Source organism: Manis javanica, chromosome 3 (genome assembly GCF_040802235.1).
Source record: "Manis javanica isolate MJ-LG chromosome 3, MJ_LKY, whole genome shotgun sequence".
NCBI lineage: Eukaryota > Metazoa > Chordata > Mammalia > Pholidota > Manidae > Manis > Manis javanica.
In genome coordinates, this window is record NC_133158.1 from 213,032,241 (window position 1) to 213,058,614 (window position 26,374).

A 26,374-nucleotide genomic window follows, 5' to 3' on the forward strand; every position below is an offset into this window, starting at 1 on the left:
TTTAGCACTTACTCTTTTTTTGTTTATCAGTTGTGTGAAATGTGTTGGCCTTCCAAAATTAGCTATTACTCTGGGGGCAAAGGCTGTGTCATATCTATTGTTTCTATGACCTACAGTGCTAATGATAAAGGAGGTACTTAATACATGCTAGTATTTGATAGAATAACATCTAGATGATTAGTGTATCAGTGTCATTTATCCTAAAAATGATAAAAATAACATTTGTAAGGTGTTGGTTTATATGAATTATAAATGACAGCCTCTTTGGGGGGTTATCAGAATCCTTTTAGACCCCTGTATCCAGGGAGTTTGGGTAATAACTTGACTACAGCTTCATTGATTTTAATAGATGCTAATCATATTAATGTCAAGCTCTAGTGCCATCTAGTGTCCAGATAGTAGGTTCATATTGTGCCCCCCATTCTCTGTATTATTTTACTACTGTTTTCTTTAAATCTCAAGGACATTGAATCAGTTGAGCTTCAACCCCAGGTAGATGTAATTTTCTGATAGTTTCCAGTGTCATGCTGTAACAATCCAGCATGGTATTGACAACTTTCTCTCATGGGCAAAAAAGAAAAGAAAAAAAGCATTTATGGAATAATAAATGTTTTTTAATTTAGTATCACAATGTTTTTTTCATAGGCTTTCATTGAGGAAAACTAAAAGAAAAAGGTCATGAAATTTCTGAAAAATTTTTCCCCACCTCTAGCAGACATCATTAAACTGGAGATCTATCTTGGCAACACTCCATTCAGAGTGTAAATCTTCCTCATCCTTCAAGGTCCTCCTTTCAAATGACACCTTCACTGTAAAACTTTCCTTGATTATTTATTCTGGAGGTAAATTCACCCTTCCACAACTGTGAATTGTTAAAATGAACCACACAGTGAAGGACAACAAAAATTCCAGTTAAAAATATTGCTTTATAAATAATTTTCCTGTATCCTTCCTTCTCTGTTGGCTCGTTTTTCTTTTGCAGGCAAAATAAAATTAGATTCTCAGCTATAACAATGTTGTGAAGTGTTTAGTTTTAAGAAGGGGGCACTTTAGGAAGAACAAGGGCAGAAGCAGGCACATGTTTTTTGGGTGGTCTGCTGAGACTTGAGGTGATTTATTGTCTTGATTACTGTGAAACCTCAGCCAACTCTCTATTCTTAGGCACTAGATGTTGGGGATGTCAAAGGTCAATGAAGTGACAGTAGATCAGGATTCCAGTCCCTGCATATTTCCCCTCTAATTCCCTATTTTAGAATGAAAATGACAGTTTAAAAAGGTAGGGAGGCACCAAGAAAGGCAAAATTATTTGAGTGAAGGTCTGGCATAACTTAGGTGTTGGGGGTGTTTCAGTTGGATTACATTTAAGGGGGAGGCTGTGCGGTGGTGACCAACGCCCCAACCCTTTGGATTTCATGGATATACACCGAAGTCCAGACTCTGCTAAAATCAGCTGTGCTTCGGCGAGTCACTTGAGTTTCTTCACAGGACAGGATTATCTTTTTTGCATCATGTGTATTCCTACCTAGATCTCTCTCCGGTTTTTATGCTCCTCCTCTTTCTTGATCGAGGTCACAGCACCTCGGCCCCGTGCCCTCTGGAGTCAGCGGCGTTCGACCCCGTGACCCGGCCTTACAACCGGCGGCTGTCCTGGGTCACAATAGTGATTCCATCCCACACTGTCTGCTCTTCAAGGCGCATGGGTGAAATCGCCATTGACGGCAGCCCCACGCTCTGAAGGGCCCTTGGAAGGATTACTACTCAAGTGGAGGGAAGGAGGGACTTTTCGTCGTCCCGTCTTCCCCGACCTCTTCTGATGACGGATTATTTTGAAGGGTGTGGAGCGCGTGAAGGCAAAGAGGTTTTCCCCAGTAGGAACACAAATCTTCCAGTTTGTAGGTGTTTCCGGAGGCATTCTCAGAGGACCTGGAAGGGAACCAACTTCCGGCTCTGATTTCCCTGGCTTCCGACTCCCGAGCTCCGCAGCTTCCGCCCGGAGTTGCTCTAGCCTCCGGCCGCAAGCAGCTACTTCCGCCAGGAGTGCCTAGCGGCTGGGACTTGGGAACTGTCCCTGAAGCGGCCTCCTCCTTCTCCCTCTGCCTCCCCACGCGAGGCCGGTGTCCAGGTGGCGGCGGCGGCGGCTGAGCCTGTCTCGGGGAGCCCTCTCCGCCCGAGTCCTGGGCCTGGGGCAACAAGGGGGTGGGGAAGAGGCGAGTCGGCCCGGCCCAGCCCCGTGTTCGGCGGCCACAGGCCTCGCCGCGCCCGCCCCAGCCCGGGGTGGGGCCCGGTGTCCCGGGCCCGGTCCCCGCCCCTCCGGCCCGCCCCGCTCCAGGTCGTCCTCCGTGGCAGCCCTGCGGCTGTGTAACCGGCTAGCCTCTCCCGGACTCGGCGGTGCCCGTCCTCCCGCCGCTGGGGAGCATGGAATTTGCGGAACTGATCAAGACCCCACGGGTGGACAATGTGGTGCTGCACCGGCCCTTTTATCCGGCCGTCGAGGGGACTTTGTGTCTGACCGGCCACCACCTGATTCTGTCCTCCCGGCAGGACAACACGGAGGAGCTGTGGCTCCTCCATTCGAACATCGATGCCATCGACAAGCGGTGAGTGCCTGTCCCACCCCTGTTCCGCAGGGAACCTGGGGTCCCCGGGGTGGACGGCGGAGGCAACGCGCCCCATTACCCAACCAGCCGGCAAAGCGAGCCCTCCCCTGCCTAGACTGAGGATTTGCGTTTTGGAAAGCAGAAAGCATCCAAGTGAGATACCGGGTTTCCCTTAAATCTCGGTGGAATTCCCAGAGTTATCACATGGTTGTTATCATCTTGATTATCATTTTTGATACATAACCCTAGTTGGGTGGATTTGCAGTATTTTTAAATTCCTTCTTCTTGCACTAGTATATTCTTTGAATATTAATTGTCCCTCACAGTTTATAGCTGTGATTGAATGTGACTTAGGTGAAATCTTTATTTGCCACTTTTGAGAAAAACTCAAAGAAATCATCAGTATGTGTCTGAATTCCACAAACCCCTCCCCACCAAATGTTCAGTTTATCACACAGTTCTCCTTATTTCCTACCTTCCGGATGATGAGTTTAATATTTCCCACTATGGGAGGTTATAATATCTTTTATTTATCTTTACTCACTGCTGCTTCTGGAAAGAACAATTGGCTCTTAAGTAAAAGTATTAATTAATTAACCTCTTTTTTTGTATCCCAGATTCTGTCTTTCCAAGGTAAGTATCTCAGAGTCAAAAAGTTATACTTCCATCTGCAGTCAAAATTCCCATTTGTCCACTGACTCTGTGTACTTACTCTAGCCAAGAGAATATAAATTGATCGTCCAGTTTACACCAAAGTATAAGTGAATGACAACAGCTTTTTCTATTCTCAGAAGAGTTTGGATATGAAGAAGATACCTAGAGAGGATATATCTTAAAAAAAATTTCTAATGGTAGAATTTGAAACAGTATGGGTGAAATGGTGATAGTTTTTTAGTTTTTGTTTTTTTTAAGCAGAGGGCTCCTACCAGACTCCCCAGATCACCTTCTCCTGTGTGAATGTTTTCAGTGTTTTCTCCTTGTCTGCACAATAAAGCCTAAACCCCTTAGTCTGTCATGTTTATGGCACTCCCCTGTCCCGGCCCTAACCTGCTTTTTCCACCCTAGTTCTTGCCATTCCCTTTCACAAACCCTTTCTACTAGCCAGTCCTCACTCTCTGTTTTTGTTCATCCATGTCTTGCATTCTCTCATGTTTGTGTCATGCTGATGGTCTTCCTTCTGCCTGGAGTGCTTCGCTCCTCCTAAGTTTGTTAAACATTTATTAAATGTTGTTATATTCCAGACATTTTGTGAGGCATTAAGGACACCAAGATGAATAAAATATAGTTCTTGTCTTTCAGGAGTTTATATCAGGCTGTCATGCAACTGTTCCCATCTATCACTATTTGGTTTAACCATTCAACCCCCATTTCTTTCACAAATTCTTCTGTTAATCCCACACCTGGAAGTACTTCCCCTCACCTTGAAGTCCTTTAGTTCTTTTTACCTGTTTCATAAGTATATTGAAATTTGTATTTTCGTAATGACATATATGTTAGCTCCTTGAAACCAGGACTCAACATTTGGTTAATTTTTTAAATTAAAACCTCAAAACTCCTAGTTGAGGCTTGGGTTGATAGGCACATAGGAAATAAAAGAAGAATTGACAGCTGACTGGTTAGTGGTACTAGAGAATACAAATGAGAGTTTCTTCAAGCCATCAACTTTCTTTTCTTTGCTATTTATCTCTTTTTATGGTTGCTTTTCACACTTTCATTAGATCATAGTTACCTAGCACTTAACACACGCTGGGCCTGGTGGAGCTTGAAGAAGTATGACCTTTTAATCTGTTTGTGGAGAAACGACAAACTGTATACATTTAACATCTTCCTGGGAAGCAGCCTGATACGATGGAAAGAGCAGCTGGATGGTCAGATCAGAGTTTGCTTAATTGTTGCTCTCAAGAAACATGTACTTTGCTTGTCTTCTGTGTGCTGAGCACTGTCTGGGCTCTGCAGAGATGGGTGACCAAGATAGATGAGGGGCTGTGTGCTGGGGGAGGAGACGGACAGTCAAATCAACACATTTGTTGGTTGTCTGACATAGCAGTGTCAGGTAAGAAGTGAGTTAAAGGAATATGAGGGGATGGAGATGGCCAGGAGGCAGCGTATTTAGAAAGAATTTCAGAGAAGACCAGTGACATTTGAATGAATGACATTTGAATGAAGGGAGAAAGCTGACAAAGTGAAAGTGAAAATTGGCAAAAAGAATATTCTAGTCAGAGGGAACAGCAGATGCAAAACCTGAGGCAGGAGCATCCGTGGCAAGTACAAGGAGGAACAGAGGCCGGTGTGGCTGGAGGGCAGTGAGCAAGGAGTAGAGGTTAGGGGGGCAGCGGAAACTGTGGTTGGAGGGATAAGCAGGGGCCAGATGGCACAGGGCCTTACATACACCATTGTGATGTTTTCATGGGAGGCCCTTGGAGAGTCGAAGGCAAGGAAGTAGCAGCCAGTAGCCTTTTTAGTAGATGATTCTGGCTGCTGGCAAATAGTGGATTGGAGAGGGGCCGGAGATGAAGCAGCAGGTCCAGTCAGGAGAGTGCTGAGTAGTTCACGTAAAAGGCAATGGTGACTTTGAGTGGACGTGTTAGTAGTGCGGTCAGAAGCAGTCAGGTGTGGGATGTGTTCCAGAGGGTGAGCTGCCATGCCTTGCTAGTGAATTGTGAATGCGGTGTGAGGGGAAGAACAGTTTTAAGGGGGAGCAATTCTGCCTCTTGTTAGGGAGGTGCCCTTGTGCGAGCTTCTTAGCCCCTCTGCAGGGCAAAAGAGGAAGAAAACCTCTCACATATCTAGTAGTAGCTTATATTTGAACGTTGCTTTACAGCTTACAGAATGCTTTCATGTTACATGCGTAATTTATTTAATGCTTGCAGCAGACAAGGTTTACCCAAGTTTTACAATCAAATACTGTTGACCCTGAATAACATGAGTTTGAACTGCATGGGTCCACTTAAATGAGGGTTTTTTTTGAATAAACATATTGGAAAATTTTTGAAGATTTGCGACATTTTCTGTAGCTTTATTGTGATAATATGGTCTGAAACACAGATAACATACAAACTGTGTTACTGACATAAATGTTTTCTGTTACAGTAAGCTTCCAGTCAACCGTAGGCTATTAGTAACTTTGTGGGGGGAGTCAAGTTATATGCAGATGTGGGAGGGGGTTCAAGGTTCAACTGTACTTGTTTTTTCTTTCCATGGATCTGAGATGTTGTAGATTAATCCTACTCAGTTGACAATGCCTCATTTTCATGATTTGAGTCTTTACAATGTAGTTTTTCTTGTTTTTTTTTAAATTTTATTCTTCTTCCACCCTAATTTTTCACTCCCATTTTCCACTTCATTCTCAGCTCTACAGGCAACTCTGTTAAGTGTTGCTGTTTGAATAAATGTATATGTATAAATTACACAGCATTGTCGTGTGTTGATATGTGCACACATGCTTGTGTGAGTGTAATCTACCTGTGCAGGATTCAGTTGTAGATAGTGTTCTACTTCTCAGCATAGTAACTCGGTATTCTTTTTCAAGATGTCTTCACATTGCTGTATGAACAGCTATTCCACTGCTTCTGACTACAACATAGAATTCCAGTGTCTACAGCATTGTATTTATCTGACCCATTGTATAACCTGTAACTACTTGCTCTCACAAACAACTCTGATAAACATGCTCTCATTACAGTCTTGTGCAAGGTTTCCTTGAGATTGCGCCTAGGATGGGATTGAGCCAGAAAGCAGATTCATAGTTCATTTCACAAAGTAGTTCCAGATGGCTCTCCGAAACGACTATTCCTCTTTGCCCTGCACCACAGTCCCTGTTCCTGCCACATTCTTACCAACATTTGGTATTACTCTCTTTTTAATTTTTGCCAGTCTGATAATTGTGAAATAGTATCTGTTAGTTTTAAACTTATAATTCTCTAAATACTGGTGCGTATTTCTATATACTTGTTAGCACTTGAGTTAAATTTTTTTTTCCTTTCTGTGAATTTCCTTGGCCCACATCTTAAAATCAGGTTTGTTATCTTTCTTATGGTGATTTTCACCAGTTCCTTGTACACTTTCTAGGTATTAATTCTTTGCTTAGACATTGCAGATGTTTTCTCTTAGTCTCCCACCTATTTGTTAGCTTTGCAATGGTGTCCTTAATTTTAGTGCAAAGTTCATCAGTTTTTTACTTTATGGTTTGAGCTTTTTAAAGTACTACTTAAGTCCTTCTTTTTCCCAAGATCCCTATCACTATTCTACATGTTCTTCCATATTACCTTTATAGTTTTACCCTTCATATTTAGGTCTCTAATTCATTTGGATTCTATCTTTGTCTCAAGTGTGTTAAGAAGGAACTTTGTTTTTCTCTATATAGCAAACCAGTTTCCTATACCATCATCAAATAGCCCATCCTTGACTGATATATATCAAATGGTTTTATGTATATGTATGTACAATATATACAACTTTCACTGTGTTCCATAGGTTTTGTAAGGTTGTGTTTTTCTTTCCATTTGTCTCTAAGTATTTTCTAATTTCCTTTGTGATGTCTTCTTTGATCCACTGGTTGTTTAAAAGTGTGTTAATTTCCACACTTTGGGGAATTTTTCAGTTTTCCTTTTGTTGTTGATTTCTAACTTTATCCCATTGTGGTTAGAGAAGATACTTTGTATGATATCTGTCTTTTTAAATCTGTTGAGACTTGATTTGTGGCCTAACATAATGGTCTATTCTGGAGGATGTCCCATATGCCCTTGAGAAGAATGTGTAGTCCATTGTTGTTAATCTATTTCCTCCTTTAACCCTGTTAATCTTTGTTTTACATTTTTAGGTGCTCCTATGTTGGGTGCATAGATATTCATAATGGTTATTTATATTCTGTTGTTGGACTGACCCCATTATTATTATGTAATGTCCCTCTTTGTCTCCTGTTACTTTCTTTGTTTTGAAATCTATTATGTCTAATATAAGTACTGCGACTCCTGCTTTATTCTCACTATTATTTGCACAAGATATCTTTTTCCATCCCTTCATTTTTAGTCTGTGTATGTCTTTGGGTCTGAAGTGAGTCTCTCATAGGCAGCATATAGGTGGGTTTGTTTCTTTACCTGTTCTGCCACTCTTTTTCTTTTGATTGGACCATTCAGATGTAATGGTTACATTTAAGGTAATTATTAACAGTTATGTACTTACACCATTTTATTAATTATTTTCTAGTTGTTTTTATAACTTCTCTCTGTTCCTTTCTTCCTCTCTTATACTCTTACCTTGTTTTTTGATGGTTTTCTTTAGTGTTTTGATTGGATTTCTCTTTTTTAGTTTTTTGTGTATCTATTAATAGTCTTTAGGTTTGTGGTTACCTTAAAGTTCAAGGATAGCTTCCTGACTATATAATAGTCTATATTAAGTTGATGATTACTCTATTTCAAACACAATCCAAAAGTACTTCTTTTTTCTTCTTCTTCCTCTTCCACAATTTACATATTAGATGTTATAATCTGCACCTTTTGTGTGTCCCTTGACTGGTTTTGTGTATAGTTGGTTTCACTGCTTCTGTTTTAATTTTTTACTTTCTTGGTAAGTAATTGGTCTACTACCTTTACTGTGAGTTTATTTTCTCTGGTGAAAACTATTTAGCCCTTGGGGATATTTCCATCTACAGCAGTCTTTTTAACATTTCCAGGTTTAGTGATTATAAATTCTATGGGCCTTTGTTTATATGGGAAATGTTTAATCTCTTCTTTGAGTTTGAGTGATAATCTTGCTGGTAGAGGATCCTTGCTTGAAGGTCCTTCTGTTTCAGTACATTAAATGTTTCATGCCACTCTCTTCTGGCCTGTGAAGTTTCTGCTGAGAAGTCTGCTGGCAGCCTAAAGGGGTTTCCCTTATTAGTAATCTTTTCTCTCTCTGGCTGCTTCTAGTACTCTGTCCTTATCTTTAATTTTTGTCATTTTAATTTTTATATGTCTTGGTGCTGTCTTCCTGAGGTTCCTTTTGTTAGGGGCTCTCTGTACTTCTCTGATCTGAGTGTCTTCCCTTCCCCACGTTGGGCAAGTTTTCAACAATTATTTCCTCAAAGATACTTTCTACCCCTTTTCTTTCTCTTCTCCTTCTGGCACTTCTGTTACACAGATAGTTTTGTTGGCGTTGTCACACAGCTCTCATCATTCTTTCATTCCCAGGGATTCTTTTTTCTCTCTGTCCTTCAGCTTCATTGCTTTCCTGTTCTCTAATTTCCATCTCATTGATTGTCTCCTTTACTTGCAGCAGTGTGTTCGTTCCCTCCATTGCATACTTCTTTTCAGTTACTGTAGTCTTCAGAGTGGCTCTTTCTCAGCTCTTCTCTCTCTTTGTTGAAGTCCTCCCCAAGATCTTCAATACTTTTCTGCAGATCAGTGAGCATATCTAAGACCTTTATTTTTGAAATCCTTATCAGGAAGATTGGTGATCTCCCTTCGATTTAGTCCTCTTTCTGGTGTCTTATCCTGTAGATTTGTTTGGAACATATTCCTCTGCCTCTGCATTTTGTCAGGGTTTATGGGTTTCTTCCTTTGTATTAGATGGATCTGCTATACTTCCTGGTCTAGTGAGTAATGGCTTTATGAAGAAGATGTCTTGTGGTGCCCAGAAACTCAAGTCTCTTTACCCTCCAGTGCCTGGATCCTCTTTGCTGTGGGTGGGCAGTGGGCAGTGGGCAGGGCTGCCTTTCTGTGTGTCTGCTGGCCGTGGTGTACCTCAGACCCCTGTGGCAGCAGTTTGCTTCAGCCTCCCTTTGTGATCAGAGCAGTGGCTTCTGCTGGGATTTTTGTGGGCAAGGTGGCCCTTTGCCGGCCCTGCAGCAATGTCAGGGCTGCTGAGTTAATGGAGTCTGTGGGGCAGTCGCCTGGGGCAGGCACATGGTGCAGTGAGGTATGCGGTAGTGAGGCTGCGAACGAATTGCTCGGGTGCCCCCTGGCTGTGGCAAAGCACACGACACCAGGCTTAGCCATCCATGGGGAGGAAGGAGCACCTGCGGCTGGCTCCTAAATGCCCTCTCTAATTGGGCTGAGACGGCTGATAACGCTGGGAAAGCCTCCCTCTGCCTGGCAGGCGACAAAGCCTGATGCTGCTGGGCAGAATGGGCTGGCATGCCAGTGGTGCGCAGGGAAGTGCCTGGGGGCTGAGCCAACAGCGAGGGGAATGGGGGGTCTGGGGCTCCTGAGAGTGTCCGGCCTGTTGGGCCAGGAGAAGGCTGGGAAGGTATCATCCACCTGCCTGCCCTTTCTCCTGCAGAGAGAGCTCCATCCAAGCCTTGCCCCTCTGACACCCCTCCCACTGCTGGCAGATCTTTCAAGTGCCTCCTCTGTGTTGGGTCGCAGCAGAACCAGTGGAGCATGCCTGTCTTCCACCAGTGGCTGGAGCCTCAGCCGGCCAGAGTGTTACAGCTGCCCCTGGTGTCCAGCCCCACTGATCACCGGTACCCCGTGTAATGTGCACTCTGTTCCCAGAGCAGATCTCCAGGGCCAGGTGTGCACAGTTCCCGAGTGCCTCTCCCCTCCCTGCTCCACTCCTCTTCCTCCTGCCTGTGCACCGGGGTGGGGGAAGGGCTTGGGTCCCATGTGATCGCAGCTGTGTCACTTTACCCTTTTCTGTGTGGCCTTCTCTTCTTCCCCAGGGGAAGGTGGTGTGTTCTGAGTCTTCAGGTTGTTCTCGGGTTTAGTTGTATTTGCTGTAGTTGCCACCTTGGTGTGAGTGTAGGAAGAGATTTCCGCCTTGCCTTCCTTCTCTGCCTTTTTCCTCCCCTCCAGAAATACATTTTATAAGAGGTATTTTTGTGTTGATCACCTCTGGATGTCTGGCGGAATTTTCTACTAGGATTTCACCTGTGTCGATAATGTTTGCCCGTCCAAATTAACAGTTGAGTGGTGTGAGGCATGGGAGTGCTTAGAATTGAGGTGGGACTCAGGAAGAGTAGGTGGAGGAGTTGTCTTCCCAAACTCGGGAAAATAGAAGTAAAACAATCTGCTTTTGCTCAATCTAAGAGTTCTTAGTTTAAGGCATAATCAGAAGTATCAGTGGAAAAGAATTTGGGACTATCAGTGGCAAAGCAAAAGAAAAATCAGAGCTATCAGCCAGTGCAGACAAAACAAAACAATAAAAGGAAGACAAAAGTTGCAACTGAGGTAAAATTACATTTGTAGAAAACTTACTGATACAAAATTTATGATTAGATATGGAATTGTTTTAGGATAGCCTTGAAAGTTAATAGTTTTTAAAGATAGAAAAAGACATACTTATATTTAAAACCAACCACTGCAAGCTTGGCAGTAAATAAAATCTGAAATGAACTGTTTTCCTATGTTTCACAAATATCTCTATATAAACATTTAACACATTAATTACAGATCTTTTTTTCTTCTTCTTTAAAGTAAGGCCCCAAGTAATTTCCACTAAATGAATTGTCTAGTATGAATCACTTTATGAATTTAAAAAAAAAATTTAAAAATACATATATTTAGAAAAACGTATGGCCCACATTTTAATGATGCAGGCTTGAGTCTTAACTAGACTAACTGGGGAAAAGAAGTTGGATATAGATGGCGATTACAACTATATTCTCTTTTCAAAGAAATAATCATACACCTAAAAGTTAAAAATATGTATGATCCTAAGCATAATTTGTAATGTTTTACAGATTTGTGGGATCACTGGGTACCATCATCATAAAATGTAAAGATTTTCGAATAATTCAATTGGATATTCCTGGAATGGAGGAATGTTTGAATATAGCCAGTTCCATTGAGGTAAGTATTTGAGGGGCAGAATCTGATGAAAATAAGCAGAAATAAAGAAGAACCTTATATTCTGACTCAGTGTAGCTCTTGTGTTTCTTCATTAGATATTTGGGCATCTCGTATGGTTCATATATTGAAGACTGATGGGAAAAGCCTTACCCTGATTGATTGTTATAGGCATGTAACAGGATTTTATTGACTTATAGCAGTTTTTAATGTTATTCTTCCAGGTTTGTCCATGTTGTAGCATGTGGGAATTTTCTTCCCTTTTAAGGGTGGATAATATTCCACTGTGAGTGTGTGAAGGAACTTCCGCAATGTGTACATTGTATCAAATCATCCCTTTAAATATCTTACAGTTTTATCAATTTATACCTCATTAAGCTGAAAAAAAAATCCTAAATATTGGAAAGAATAGCCTAAAAATAATTTAATTAAGTACTTGTAGACTGCTGACAGCTATAGCCCTGAATCAGATGAGGACACTGGCGTTTCTGCTTTTGTTTGTTGTCATTGGCAGCCAAGGGTAGGATAGAGGCAGATGATGGATTGTACAGCCAAGCCAAGGAAACATCCATGTTTCCTGTGTTGTGTGCTTTAAGGGGAAAGCTTTATGGTTTATGGACAGAGAGAAGAATAACTTTGGATCGGGTTGTTTTTTTTAAACTGCTAAACTGCGTGTCCAGTCCATTAATAAGTCATGTGCCCGTGACTTATGGTGAGCCTGATCCTTCTGGGACCCAGAGAGGGGTGGCCTCATTCTGAGGGTTTGCGGTATGAGCCTGATGTTGGTGCCCCTACCTTGTTCTGGGTGAATGTCTCCATAATAACTGCAGTTTGAATTGATGCCTTTTTTTCCAGGCATAGAAATGCTTTTCATAGCTCTGTGAGAAGATGGAACTGCCATGGAGGGCTGTGATGGAGGACGTTCTGTCTGTTGGCTCCTCCCATCCGGTCCTCCAGTTTTTCCTGGTGTTGTCATCTAGAAATCAAGTGCTCCAGATGAATGTAGGCACATTTTGGGACCACAGAAGTATTGCTCTGGCTTGAGAATGGGTCAGTGTAGCATAAAGATATGATGATATCTGACCAAATGGCCTATCGGTCTAGGAAGGGAGGGAAATGAACATTGGTGGAGCATATGTAGAACATATAATAGCCAAAATTATTATATGCCAGTCACTATTCCAGGCCTGTTATATACATTATCTCTCTTAATGCTCCCAATATCCCTATGAGGAAGATACTGTTACTTCCCCCATTTTATAGCTGAGGAAATTGAGGCCTGGAGGGATTACATTGCTTAACCATTGTTACACTACGATCTAGAATTTGAGCCCAGCAGTGTGATTTCAGTCTGACTATGGCCACTATCCTATATTACCCTTTTTTACAGTTACTAACAGATGCTGATTTTAAATAATTTACATATGCTTATATAGTTCATAACTGGATTTTGAGCCAAGGCCTTACTTACTAATGGAAACCTGTTTTTTTTCTGATCCCCAGAAATATTTGGACCTTTTTATTAGCCTAGTGATATGAAGGAGTTACTTCATTTTTCCCCTAGAATGGGAATGCACATTTTTTGTTCTTTTACTTATTCAGCAAATGCTAATTGAGTATATATTATGTGCCAGATATCTTGTCAGATGCTGGAAGCATGGAAATTAGCTTCAGTAAGCTATAATTGTATCTAGTGATAAATATATCTAGAGAAATATATTGGGTGCCCATCATTTTTAGGCCATTTTTATTTAATACCAGTTTGGCAGTTAGAAAGTGTTTCATATTGTGGTATATTCATTTTTTCTTTCTTTATTTCCTTTTTACCCTCTAGGCTCTGTCTACCCTGGACTCCATCACTCTGATGTACCCTTTCTTTTACCGGCCCATGTTTGAAGTCATAGAAGATGGCTGGCATTCTTTCCTTCCTGAGCAAGAGTTTGAACTCTGTTCTTCAGCTGTGAGTAACTTTTGAGAGAACTGTGGGCAATGAAAAAATAACCCAACACTTTGCTTTATTTGTGAAAATGTTCGCTTCCTTTTGACACGTAATAAGGTGCAGCTGATTGATCCCTGCCTAAACGTATCTGTGAGCCATTAGTGCTGCAGCCTCCACCATTCAGAGATTTGCATGACTTGTCTCCGTGATCACTGTAGCTTAAGTGATTTTTCTTTTAGTGGATTAACTGTATTCTAAATGTTACTTTTTAAAATTTTGAGAAAGACTTTGCTAAAACATTAACATCTTAATAAAGATAGTCCTAAGGTTTTTTGAGTTAATTTTTGAGTGTTTTAAAAATGTCTCCATAGAAATAGCTTTATTGTAGTAATTCAGTTCTGAGCTATCCCAAAAAAGGCTGTTGAACCCACCGTGTACCTAAGACGGTACTAGAGAAATGTTTGTTGCTTTGGGATAACTTTTGTGTGTTTTTATAATTTTGGTTATTAGGAGAAGGTTACCAGAACCAGGTTTTGTCTCTCACTCTTCACCATTTCACTTTTTACTTCTCCCGTCATACCTCTGTACATGAGTCCTGAGGGGATCAAGAAGTGGGGGCCAGGCTGCAAGGCAAAGCAAGGGTGTGCAGCAGCAAAGCGAGAAAGAAATGGGAATTTTGCATTCTTACGTATGGAGCATTTTTATGTAGCGCATGAACAAGTACCTGCATTCACACTTATATTCAGTATCTTTATCATACAAGAAACTGCATAGTAAACATATTCAAATGCATGATGCTTTTTTCTTGTCAATTAACTACCACCTAACAGCTCCATTAGAGAAATCTTTAATTATTTCCTAGGTAAAAATTGGCAGTCAGAATGTGATCAGGAAGGGACAGGCCTGGATGATTTGTTTAGTTACCCAAACTGTGCAAATGACCTACCCAGCATTTATCTTGGAGTTACATGTCATAAGTGAACCAACCCAAGGCTACATTCTGTAAGGCAACATTCAGTTCGGTCTTCTCTGTGCAGAAATCCCCTGTGCTAAATATATGCATGATGTGATTGTCCGGCCTCTGCCTGAAATATCTAGTGAGTGCAGGAGAATTTGCAGAATCACACAGGAATGTCCCATTTGGGGGCAGCTCTGATACCAAGCTGAACTCTGTCTCCCTGTATTTAGACCCAATGTTTCTGCTGTTACTTTGTGTTATTCAGGTTATCTTATTCCTCTGCCATGAACCGTTCTTCAAATTAAGGACTTTCATGTCCCCATTAAGCTTTCTTTTCTGTAGATCAATATTTAACAATACTTACTTCAGTCTTTTCTAATAACACTGGCCTTGGGCCCCACACTATTCTGGTTGCTTTCCCCAGCAGGGCTTTCAGTTTGTCATTGGTTCTCTTAAAATGTGGTGCCCACAGCATTTATTGTAGATTGGAACTATTACTGAGACTCTAAGGCAGCCTAAAGTTGCATTCGCTTTTTTAAGAATTAAATTTACAGTGAAATAAACTAAAATTGCTATTTCACATGTATTATTAAGAAATCCTCCCTATGTTTTATTATTTATTTATTCATTCATTCATTCATTTATTCATTTTACTTAAGTTTCAACACAAAATTTCCTTTCTGGTTTAGCTAATTATTTAGGCAATTTGTATATCTGAAGTTCTGTTATTTTCCTACAAAGTTTGTAATCCACAGTTTAATAAGAACATCTTTAATGCCCTGACTTGAGCTATTTACTTACTATTGCTAGATTATAGAAATTTAAGATAAGCAAAGCATAGTCCCTTCTTTCTATTTGTTCAAAGTCTAATAATTATCTAAGTAACCAAGTACAATAAAATAAGTGCTGGCAAATGTATCCAAGAGGAACAGAGGAAATGACATTATTAGATTTATGTTACAGAAAATCAATTCTGATGCCAAAGACTGAGAAACTGCTTAAGAGATTACAGTAATAATATAAAGAAGACAGTTGGATCAATAGTAAAGGGACTGTAGTGCAGAAACTTTCAGAAAGTAGAATTAAAAGGAGTTGGTGAGTCACCTACTGGATGTGAGAAGTAAAACGGTAACATCTAGATTGATACCCACAAGATGGGAAAGACAGATTGCATTTGATAGGGAAACAGCTGACTTCAGTTTCGGGGATGGCAAATTGAGGGCCCAGTATGGTAGATGTCATTGAATATATACAAGAGATACTTTAGAGTTTGTTTACTTGAGAGATCTGTTAAAAATGAAAAAAAAAATTGAGAGTAATCAGTTATATATGTTGTGGAAACCGTGGGGAGAAACTGAGATTGCCTAGGAAAAACATCTGAAGTGAGAACAGGGCTAAGGATTGAACTATTGAAGGGGAAGGTGGAGGAAAAAGCCCAGGAAAGAGTGAGTTTTAAGTAGGAGGAGGTCAGCAGTGTGGAAAGCTTCTAAATTAATGTTTGTTGATTGTTTCTCTCCTGGGCTAGGATGTAAGCTGCTAGAATGTAAACTGTGCGATGGCAGGAACCATGTCATTCTTGCTCCCTACGTATTCTAGCACATAATTCACAAGCAGTAAATACTTGTTGAGTGAGTGATTATAGGAATGTGCATTTATACAGGATAAGACAGGAGACAATAAGGCCTTCTATATCTTTAGCAATCCCCAACCAGATAGACTTTACTTAATATTCCTTGAGTAAGACTTTTGATAATCTGAAAAACTGTATTAGCCTGTCCCTACTTCTCTGTTATGTGCAAAGAAATGTGTGGTGTTGAGAGGACAGAGTACTAAGACTAGGTATTAAAATATCTTGTGTATTGCTTCCCAGATATATTATTGGTGCTTGACTTTCTGGGATTCAGTTTCTATGTAAGATGTGTTGGATGAGATGATCTCTAGAGTTCCTGCCACTTCTAGCATTCTTTTATTCTAGAATACCATGAAAGATTATTTCAGATACTTTGCTGAAACGCATATATGCAGTATATCTATACTCATCCAGTCTGCCACTTTAGAAATTATATGACAAAAAGATGATAAGATTCTGCTTCTGGTGATTGTGGAGTACCTCCTGTTTGACAAGCCCTCCTGCAGATGTCAATGACAAACTATGAATAAAATACAAAACTATTACCTGAAAGTTCTAGTAAGTGAACAGAAAGTGTATTGTGGAGGGGGTCAAAACAGAAATAGCGAATAGCAGAGTGTTTCCTGTCTTGGGGGATTTGTTCAGCATAGTTGTGCCATTGATGGTGTGGAACAGCTAATACCCCAACCAGAAGGCGGCCTTCTCCCTGGGGTGAGGAACCACGGAGCAGGAAAGGGAGGAACCAGGGCCAGAGAACGGGAAACTCGGTTGGTTCCTTATACAGAATATATGTGTGTGTGTATCTGTATGCATATTTTTGTATATATGGCTCTTTTAAAAACCATGCTTGTATGAGGAAGACTGAGAGCAGTCAGAACTAAGATCTCAGCTGCTGTGCCCTTCCGGTATTAGAGTTTGCAGTTTTAATCTAACCAAGTTAATTGCCTGCCGAAACAAAAGTGTTAACGATCTTGAAAGGAGTATAATAGAATCAGAGTTTCCACAGTATAACATTCACAATATCCAGGATACAATACAAAATTGACCCAGGATATTGTGACCCATTTTCAAAAGACAATTGACAAATACCAATCCCAAGATAACTTAGATGTTCAAATTATCTATCATACAAGGACTTCAAAGCAGTTGTTAATTTTCAATGAAGGAAAATATACTTAAAATCAAAGATAGGAAATCTCAACAGAGAAATAGAAATATTAGAAAGAATCAGGTGGAACTCAGAACTTTAAAAAAATTTTATCTGAAATAAAAGTTTACTAGTTGGACTAAATAGCAGAAAATTAATGACAAAAGACAATCACTGAACTTGAAATTAGAACAATAGAAACTTTTAAGTAGGAAAAAGAGAGAGGGATGAAACTACAGAAAAATAGAGCTTCAGGGACTTGTGAGACTATATCAAAATGTGTAGCATATGTGTAATTGGAGATCCAGGAGAAAATACAGAAAATAAGGCGGAAAAAAATTTAAATACCTAATGCTCAAAAACTTACCAAATTTGGTGAATCGTATAAATTCAAAAAAGCTCAGTAAGCGCCAAACAGGATAAATAAAAAGAAAACTGTGCCTAGATACATCATATTCAAAGGAGCATTGATGAAAAGATCTTGAAAGCTGCCAGATAAAAACAACACGTCACGTCCATAGAGACGGCAATTCAAGCGACTGTGAACTATTTATCAAATCATGGCAACCAAAAGAAAAAAGTGTTTAAAGTCCTGAAAGGAACAAAATCTGCCAACCTTGAATTTTATACCTAGTGGAAACATCTTTCAAGAACAAAGGTGAGAAAAAAACATTTTCAGATAAAAGGAAACTAAGAAGTTGTTGCCAAGAGATGTGCACTGTAGGAAATGTTGGAGGAAGTCAGTTCTTCAGACCGCAGGGCGACAATGCCAGAGGGCAAGGTGAGCGTTCAGGATGGCTGAAGAACCGTGGGAATGCTGAATAGGTAAATTAATAGGCTATTCCTTGTTCTTTTTAGTGTCTTAAAAGTGTGCATGATTATTTAAAGCAAAAACTATAGCATTGCCTTCGTGGTATTTATAGTGTGTAAGACATATTATGTATGGAAACTATGGCATTAAAGGTGACTGAGTGTGGGGTAACTGAATGGATAAGTAGATCTATCCAGTTTCAGGGTGTTTACTTTTTATATAATATGGGATAATATTTGAGTTAAAGATATATATTATAATCTCTAGAGCAGATTTTTTCAACCTTGGTACTATTGATATTTGGGCTGGATAATTCTTTGTTGTGAGAGGCTGTCCTGTGCATGTTTGGCAGCATCCGTGGCACTGTTAGATGCCAGTAGCCATCCTCTCCTCCCACTTACAGTTGTCTCTAGATATTGACAGATGTTCCCTTGGAATACAGTCATTCTCTGATTGAGAACTTTTGCCCTAGAGCAATCACTTTTTATAAATACGGATTTTTTTTAATATGTAGAAGTGCAATTAAAAAGTTAATACATATATTAAGATGCAATTAGGTAGGAAAGAAAAAGTAATAATAAAATAAAATAAACAAAATAAATGCAAGACTAAAATCCAGTCATGTCAATAATTTAATGTCAATAAAATAATAATTGATGAGCTAAAGACTCCAATTGAAAGGTGGAGATTGTCAGAATAAATTAAAAGGAAAAATAAGCAAGAGCTATATGTAAGTTATGTACAGAGATGCATTCTGAATATAAAAACACAGATAGGTCAAAAATAAATGAATGGGGAAAATATGCCATGAAAACAATAAGCATAAAAAAAGCAGAAGTGACTGTAGTAATTTCAGATTTTTAAAAAGGGAGGACATCAAGATACAGAAATATTAAGTAAAGAGGGTCATTCTGTAATAATGAATTTTGTTGGAAAGATGTAACATATATATGTAACACACACACACACACACACACACACATATACACATGGACATAGTAGCAAAAGTTGATAGAAATGAAGGAAGAAATAAGTAATTCTACAGTCATGGTAGGACATTGTTAAAACTGTCCTTTCAGCTACTGAACAATCAATGGCTCAACAAAGAAATCAAAGAGGAAATAAATACCTGGACATAAATGAAAATAGAAACACAGTGATTCAAAATCTTTAGAACAAAGCAAAAGAAAGTCTAAGAGGGAAGTTTATAATGATATAGGCCTACCTCAAAAAAACAAGAAAAATATGAAATCAACAATGTAGCCTTACACTTAAGGGAACGAGAAAAAGAACAAAGCCAAAAGTTAGTAGAAGGAAGGAAATATTAATGATCAAAGCAGAAAGAAAGGAAATAGAGACTAAAACAATAATCGTAAAAGACCAATGAAATCAAGAGCTGGTTATTTGAAAAGAAGAATTGATAAACCTTAAGCCAGACTAATCAAGAAAAAAAGAGGACCCAAATGAAATCAGAAATGAAAGAGATGTTATAGCCAACACCAGAGAAATACAAAGGAGTGTAAGAAACTACAATTAAGATTTATATGCCAACAAATTGGGCAACCTAGAAGAAATGGATAAATTCCTAGAAACATACAGTCTTTCAAGACTGACGCAGAAAGAAATAGAAAATCTCAACAGAATGATGACTAGTAATGAAATTGATTCTGTAATTAAAGATTCCCAACAAAGAAAATTATACGACCACATGGCATCACATGTAAATTTTACCAAACATTTAAAAAAGAGTTCATAGCTATCCTTTTTCAATTATTCAAAAAGAAAAAAAAAGAGGAAGGAATGCTTCCAAATTCATTCTCTGAGGCCAGCATTAACCTGATACCAAAACCAAAGACACCACACACACAAAAAAAAGAAAATTACAAACCAGTATCCTTATGCACATAGATGTAAAGCTCCTCAATAAAATATTAGCAAAACATATTTAAAAATACGTCAAAAAGATCAATCACCACAACTAACCAGGCTTTATGCTAGGGATGTAAGCATGGTCAATATTTGCAAATCAATCAGTTTGATACACCACATCAACAAAAGAAAGGATAAAACCCATATGATCATCAATAGATGCAGAAAAAGCTTTTGAGAAAAATCATTCATTCATGATAAAAACACTCAACAAAGTGGGTATAAATGGAACATACCTCAACATAACAAGGTCTGTATGTGACACGCCCACAGCTAGCATCACACACAGTGGTAAAAAGCTGAAAGCTTTTCCTCTAAGATCGGACAATGCAAGGATATCCACTCTCACCACTTTTATTCAAGAGAGTGCTGGAAGTCCTAGCCACAGCACTTAGACAAGAAAAAGAAATGAAAGGCATCCAGATCAGTAAGGAGGAAGTAGAATTGTCATTATTTGCAGATGATATGATACTATATGTAGGAAACATTAAAGAGTCCACAAAAAAAGGATTAAAAACATGAATTGAGTACATGAATTGAGTACCCATGTACTGAATTAGTAAAACATGAATTGAATAAACATGAATTGAGTAAAACATGAATTGACTACTCAAATACATGAATTGAGTAAAGCTGCAGGATACAAAATCAAAATACAGAAATGTGTTATATTTCTCTACACTAACAATGAACTAGCAGAAAGAAAATGTAAGAAAACCCATTTACTGCATCAAAAGGAATAAAATACCTAGGAGTAAATTTAGCCAGAGGTGAATGACCTGTACTCTGAATACTGTGAGACATTGATGAAATAAATTAAAGATAATACAAGTAGATATACTGTATTTACTGGACTAGAGGAATTAATATTGTTTAAATATCCATGCTACTCACATCAATCTACAGATTCAGTGCAACCCCTATCAAAATACCAAAGTCATTGTTCATGGAACCGGAGCAAGTAATCCTAGAATTTGTATGGAATCACAGAGACCCTGAATAGCCAGAGCAATCTCGAGAAAGAATGACAAAACTGGAGGTATCATGCTCCCTGACCTCAAATGATAGTATGATACTACTACTGAATGATCGAAACAGTATGGTATAGACACAAAAATAGACACATAGCTCAAAGGAACAAAAGAGAGTCCAGAAATAAACCCACACTTGTATGATCATTTGATTTATGACAAAGGAGACAAGAACATAAAATGTGGAAAAGACAGTCTCTTCCTTAAATGGGTATTGGGGAAAACTGGACAGCTACATGCAAAAGAACAACACTGGACTGCTTTCTTACACCATACACAAAAATAAAACTTGAAATGGATTACAGCCCTAAATGTAAGGCCTGAAACCATAAAATTCCTAAAAGAAAGCATAAGCATTACATTTTTGGACATCAGTTGTGGCAATTTTTCTCTGACTATGTCTCCCAAGGCAAGGGAAACAAAGGCAAAAATAAACAAGTGGTATTACATCAAACTAAAAGCTTCTGCACAGCAAAGGCACCCATCAACAAAACAAAAAGGCAACTTCCTAGATGGAAGAAGGCTTTTGCAAATGATATAACCAATAAGGGGTTACCCAAAATATATGAAGAATTCACATAACTGAATAGCACACAAAATTTAAAGATGGACAGAGGATCTGACTAGACATTTTTCCAAAGACATACAATAGTCAGCAGATACATCTGCTGCTGAACATCACTAACCAATGGGAAAATGCAAATGAAAAGCACAGTGAGATGCCACCTCACACCAGTTAGAATGGCTGGTATCAAAAAGATAAATAACAAGTGTTGACAAGGATGTGGAGAAAAGGGAACCCTTGTGTAGTGTTGGTGGGAATGTAAACTTATGTAGTCATAGTGGAAAGCAGTGTAGAAGTTCCTCAAAAAGTTAAAAATAGAAATACTATATGCCCCAATAATTCCACTTCAGGATATTTACTCTCCTGAGAAGATATGTGGCATCACTAACTTGCAAAGATATATGCACCCCTATGTTTACTGCAGCATTATGTACAATAGCCAACATATGGAAGCAACCTAAGTGTTCATCGATAGATGAATGGATAAGGAAGATGTAGTTTGTATACACACCGTGGAATACTACTCAGCCATTAGAAGGATGAAATCTTGCCATTCATGATACATGGGTGGACCTAGAGAGTGTTATGCTAAGTGAAATAATTCAGATAAGAAAAGACAAATACTGTATTTCACTTATATGTGAAATCCAAAAAATAAAACACATGAGCAAACAAAACTGAAATAAACTCAAATGTGAAAACAAACCAGTGGTTGCCAGAGAGGAAGAAATGGGGCTGATGGGTGAAATAGATGAAGAGAATAAGGAAGTACAAACTTCCAGTTATAAAATAAGTCACAGGGATGAAAAGTACATCATAGAGAATTATAGTCAGTAAAATTGTAATAACTTTATATGGTGACAGATGGTAAGTATACTTATCATAGTGAGCGTTTTGTAATGTATATAAGTGTCAAATCACTATGTTATACCTGAAACTAATGTGATATATGTTAACTATACTACAGTAAAAAATTAGGGAAAAACTCTCTTGGCAACTTTTTTGGACAGCTAAACTGAACAACTACACAACAACAAAACAAGGCATTAGAGCATCTGACAATACAGATATTTATAGAATGCTACTCCCAACTTCTGCAGAGTTAACAGTATTCAACAGCACTTGGTATGTTCCCCAAGAGAGACCGTATGCCGGGTTATTAAGTAAGTGTCAATAAACTTAAAAGGATTGAAACCATCCAGAGTATAATCTCTGCCCACAAGGAATTCAATTAGAAATCAATAACACTAAAGCATTTAGGAATATCTAAAGTATTTCTAAATTAAACAAAATACTTGTAAATAACCTATGAATAACAATGAAATCATAAAGGAAATTAAAAAATATTTTGAAACAAATAATGAAAATGTAACGTATCAATATTTGTGAAATATAGCTGAAACTATGTATAGAGAAATAGCTTTAAAATGCTTATATTTAAAAAAGGTCTAAAATCAGCAACTTCAGTTCCAACTTAAGCTAGAAAAGAAAGCAACATAACTTGAAAAAAAATGAAATAATAAAAATAAGCAGAATTCAAGAACATAATTGGAACTAATAAGCATGTTAACGATGTTGCTTGATAAAAGTATACAAAAACAAATTGTATTGGCATCATGCAATCTGAAAATGACTAAAATACCCAGGAATAAATTTAACAAAAGAAGTGCAGGATATGTATACTGAAGAACAAAATACTTCACTGAGAGACATTAAAGGCTATCTAAACAAATAGAGAGATATACTATGTTCATGGGTTGGGAGACAGTATAGTTAAGATCAGTAGTGGACCATTTTGTGTATAAAACCAGATAGTAAGTATTTAGGCTTTGTGGGTCATGCAGTATGTGTTACGACTACTCTGTTCTGCTGGTGTAGCATGAAAATAGCAGTAGATACTACATCAGTGAATGGATGGTGCAGTGTTTCAATAAAACTTCATTTATAAAAACAGATGTGGTAGATTTGGCTCAGGGACTACAGTTGTCTAACCTCATTAAGATGACAATTCCCTCCAAATCAATTTATAAATTCAATGTAATTCCTATCAAGATTCCAATAGATTTTTTTAATAGAAATTGACAAGATTATCCTAAGATTTATATGGAAATGTTAAGTTACTATAATAGCCAAAACAATTAAAATAAAAAAGTTAAAGGATTTACATGACTTGATTTCAAAACTTACTATAAAGCTACAGTAATGAAAATTGTGTGGTATTGGCATAAGCGTGGACACATGGATCAGTGGGACAGAATAGAGGTAACAGAATAAACTCGTCCATTTGTGGTCAATTAACTTTTGTTAAAGGTGTCTAGGCAATTCAATAGGAAAATGACAACTCTTTTAACTAATGGCGTTGGGACAATTGGATATCCACATATAAAAAAGGTAAATCTAGACCTTACTTCACAGTATCCACAAAAAATTAACTCAAAATGTATTTTTAGACTAAAACATATGAGCTAAAGCTAAAAAACTTCTTGAAGTAAACACAGGAGAAAATCTTTATGACCTTGGGTTAGGCAAAGATTTCTTAATCTGACACCAAAAGTGGCAGAAAGCAGATTAGTGATTTCCTAGAGTTGGGTGTGCAGGGGGGAGTAAGGACTCAAAAATACACTAGGGATTTGGGTGGGAGATGATTGAAATGTCTCTTATCTTGATTGTGGTAGTAGTTTCAAGGGTGTATACAACTGTCAAGACTCATGAAATCACGCACTAGATCTAAATGGATCTAGTTTATTTTTCATATAAATGATAAAAATCTCAGTGAAGTTGATGAAAAAGACAAAAGAACTTAATGTAAAGGTTAATAGCTGATTAGAAATAACTGAAGAGAGCATTAGTGATCTGGACTATAGATCTGAGTATTTACTCAGAATACAGAACAGAGTAACAAAGAAGTTGGAAAAAATTACAGAGAGGTTAAGATACAAATATGGGTGATAAAGGGAGAAGATGCACTATTTATTAAATAGGAGTTCAAGAAGAAGATAATAGAGAAAATGGAAGAAAGTGAATATTAAAATAGATAATGATTGAGAATTCTCCACAATCAGTGAAAATCGTGAGCTCTTAGATTAAGGTATCCCACAAACACCATGCAGGATAATCAAAAAGAAATCTTTACTTAGATGTGTAGGTGTCTAGCTATTGAACAATAAGACAGAGTATCACAAAATTAGAAAAGAAAAATTACATACATGTATAACAAAATTAGAAATGATACAAGCTCTTAGCAGAATTGGATTTGAAGGGAATTTATTTAATCTGTTAAAGGGTAGCACCAAAAACAAAAACATAGAAAAAACAAATCTTTTAGTATAATTCCCTGTAAGTTCAAGAGTGAGACAGGATGCCCACCACCACTACCTAGCTAGCTCAGTGAGACAAGAAAAATTAAAGATAAAAGGATTGAAATAAAAGAAGCAAAATTGTTATTACTTGTTGATTATATGCTTGTCTACATAGGAAATTGAAAGAATCTTGAGATTGTAGACTTTTCTCTACACCAGTCATGATTTTTGAAAACAACAAAAATGCAGAACTTTATTGAAAAAATGAAGAAAGCTTGAAAAAGTGGAGAGACAGTATGCTCATGGACAGGGAGATTGGATATTTTAAAGATAGAATTACCTCCAAATCAATCTATAAAGTCAGTGCAATCTTTTTTAATTTTTTTTATTTTGGTATCATTAATCTACAATTACATGAAGAACATTATGTTTACTAGGCTCCCCCCTTCACCAAGTCCCCCCCATACCCCTTCACAGTCACTGTCTATCTGCGTAGTGAGATGCTGTAGAATCACTACTTGTCTTCTCTGTGTTGCGCAGCCCTCCCCGTGCCCCCCACGTACTATACATGCTAATCGTAAGGCCCTCTTTCTTTTTCCCCGCCCTTATCCCTCCCTTCCCTCCCATCCTCCCCAGTCCCTTTCCTTTTGGTAACTGTTAGTCCATTCTTGGGTTCTATGATTCTGCTGCTGTTTTGTTCCTTCAGTTTTCCTTTGTTCTTATACTCCACAGATGAGTGAAATCATTTGGTACTTGTCTTTCTCCACCTGGCTTAGTCAGTGCAATCTTATTAAAACTCCAGTAGATTTTCACATGAAATTTGATAAAAGCTACACGTAAGAGCAAAGGACCAAAGAGAAGCCAAGTTACCCTTGAAAAATACAAGGAGGGAGGAGACTTAGGCTGCTGACATAAAGCCTGTAGTACCATGGACCAGTGGAAGAGAGTAGAGAGCCCTGATGTACGGAAACTTGATGACAGACGTGGCTGCAGGCTGATGGAGAATATCATTCTACAGAAATGGGAAATCAATAAGTAATACCTAATAGCGAAAAAATCAAAAAGTAATAGTATAATCATGTTGTTTATGTATTTGTAGGTAAGCACCACAAAAAAAAAAAGGCTAAAAGTTGAAGATGGTTGATCCTGGGGCAAAGGAATTAGGAGATAGGTAGCAGGAGAGAGGTAACTTCCTTTTTTAAAAAATAATGAAACTTTCAGGAACTCTCTTTTTAAAATTGGTAGTAGCATGAATAACTGAAAAATGAAAAAATTCAGTTAAAAACTATAATATTGAGCCTTATAAAAGGGTTTTAAAAAAGTACTCTTGCCCTACAGTACATCTAACATGAGTTTTATCCTCCTGGTACTGTAACCCATGGCTAATGTGTCAGGCCAGCTCTGATTTACAGGAACATACAAAATTATTATGTACATAATTTTATTTAATTTTTTTACTATAAAAAGCTTCTTGCAATCTTCAAGTGGTTTTCATTTTTAATGTTTGGAAGTAAGTTGTCATTTGGTAGTTTTATATTGTATACTTTTTTTTTTAATCCTTAGGGTACCGAGTTAGAAATTATTTCATTGACTCCTCTAAGTATGACCTTTCTAATATTAAGTTATTACTATTTTGAGAAAGATGTTACAGTCTTTCTACATTGATCTCCTTTTTTAAGTATTAGAAGGGAACAGGGATT

At 38.2% G+C, this 26,374-nt stretch overlaps 1 protein-coding gene across 4 annotated transcripts in view; it reads left to right on the forward strand.

Annotated features, from left to right (window-relative positions):
- The first annotated feature begins 2,060 nt into the window (after positions 1 to 2,060).
- MTMR9 (myotubularin related protein 9) overlaps positions 2,061 to 26,374 on the forward strand; it is a 54,468-nt gene continuing 30,154 nt past the window's right edge. For 2 of the 4 annotated variants that reach the window (XM_017670551.3, XM_073232776.1), the window contains exons 1-3: positions 2,061 to 2,597; positions 11,260 to 11,368; positions 13,200 to 13,325. In XM_017670551.3, the coding sequence (XP_017526040.2) occupies positions 2,416 to 2,597; positions 11,260 to 11,368; positions 13,200 to 13,325 (417 nt within the window). In that variant the 5' untranslated portion in view covers positions 2,061 to 2,415. Of the gene's footprint in view, positions 2,598 to 11,259; positions 11,369 to 11,444; positions 12,416 to 13,199; positions 13,326 to 26,374 lie in introns of those variants that run through there. The other 2 variants (XM_073232775.1, XM_073232777.1) reach the window with 2 other exon arrangements.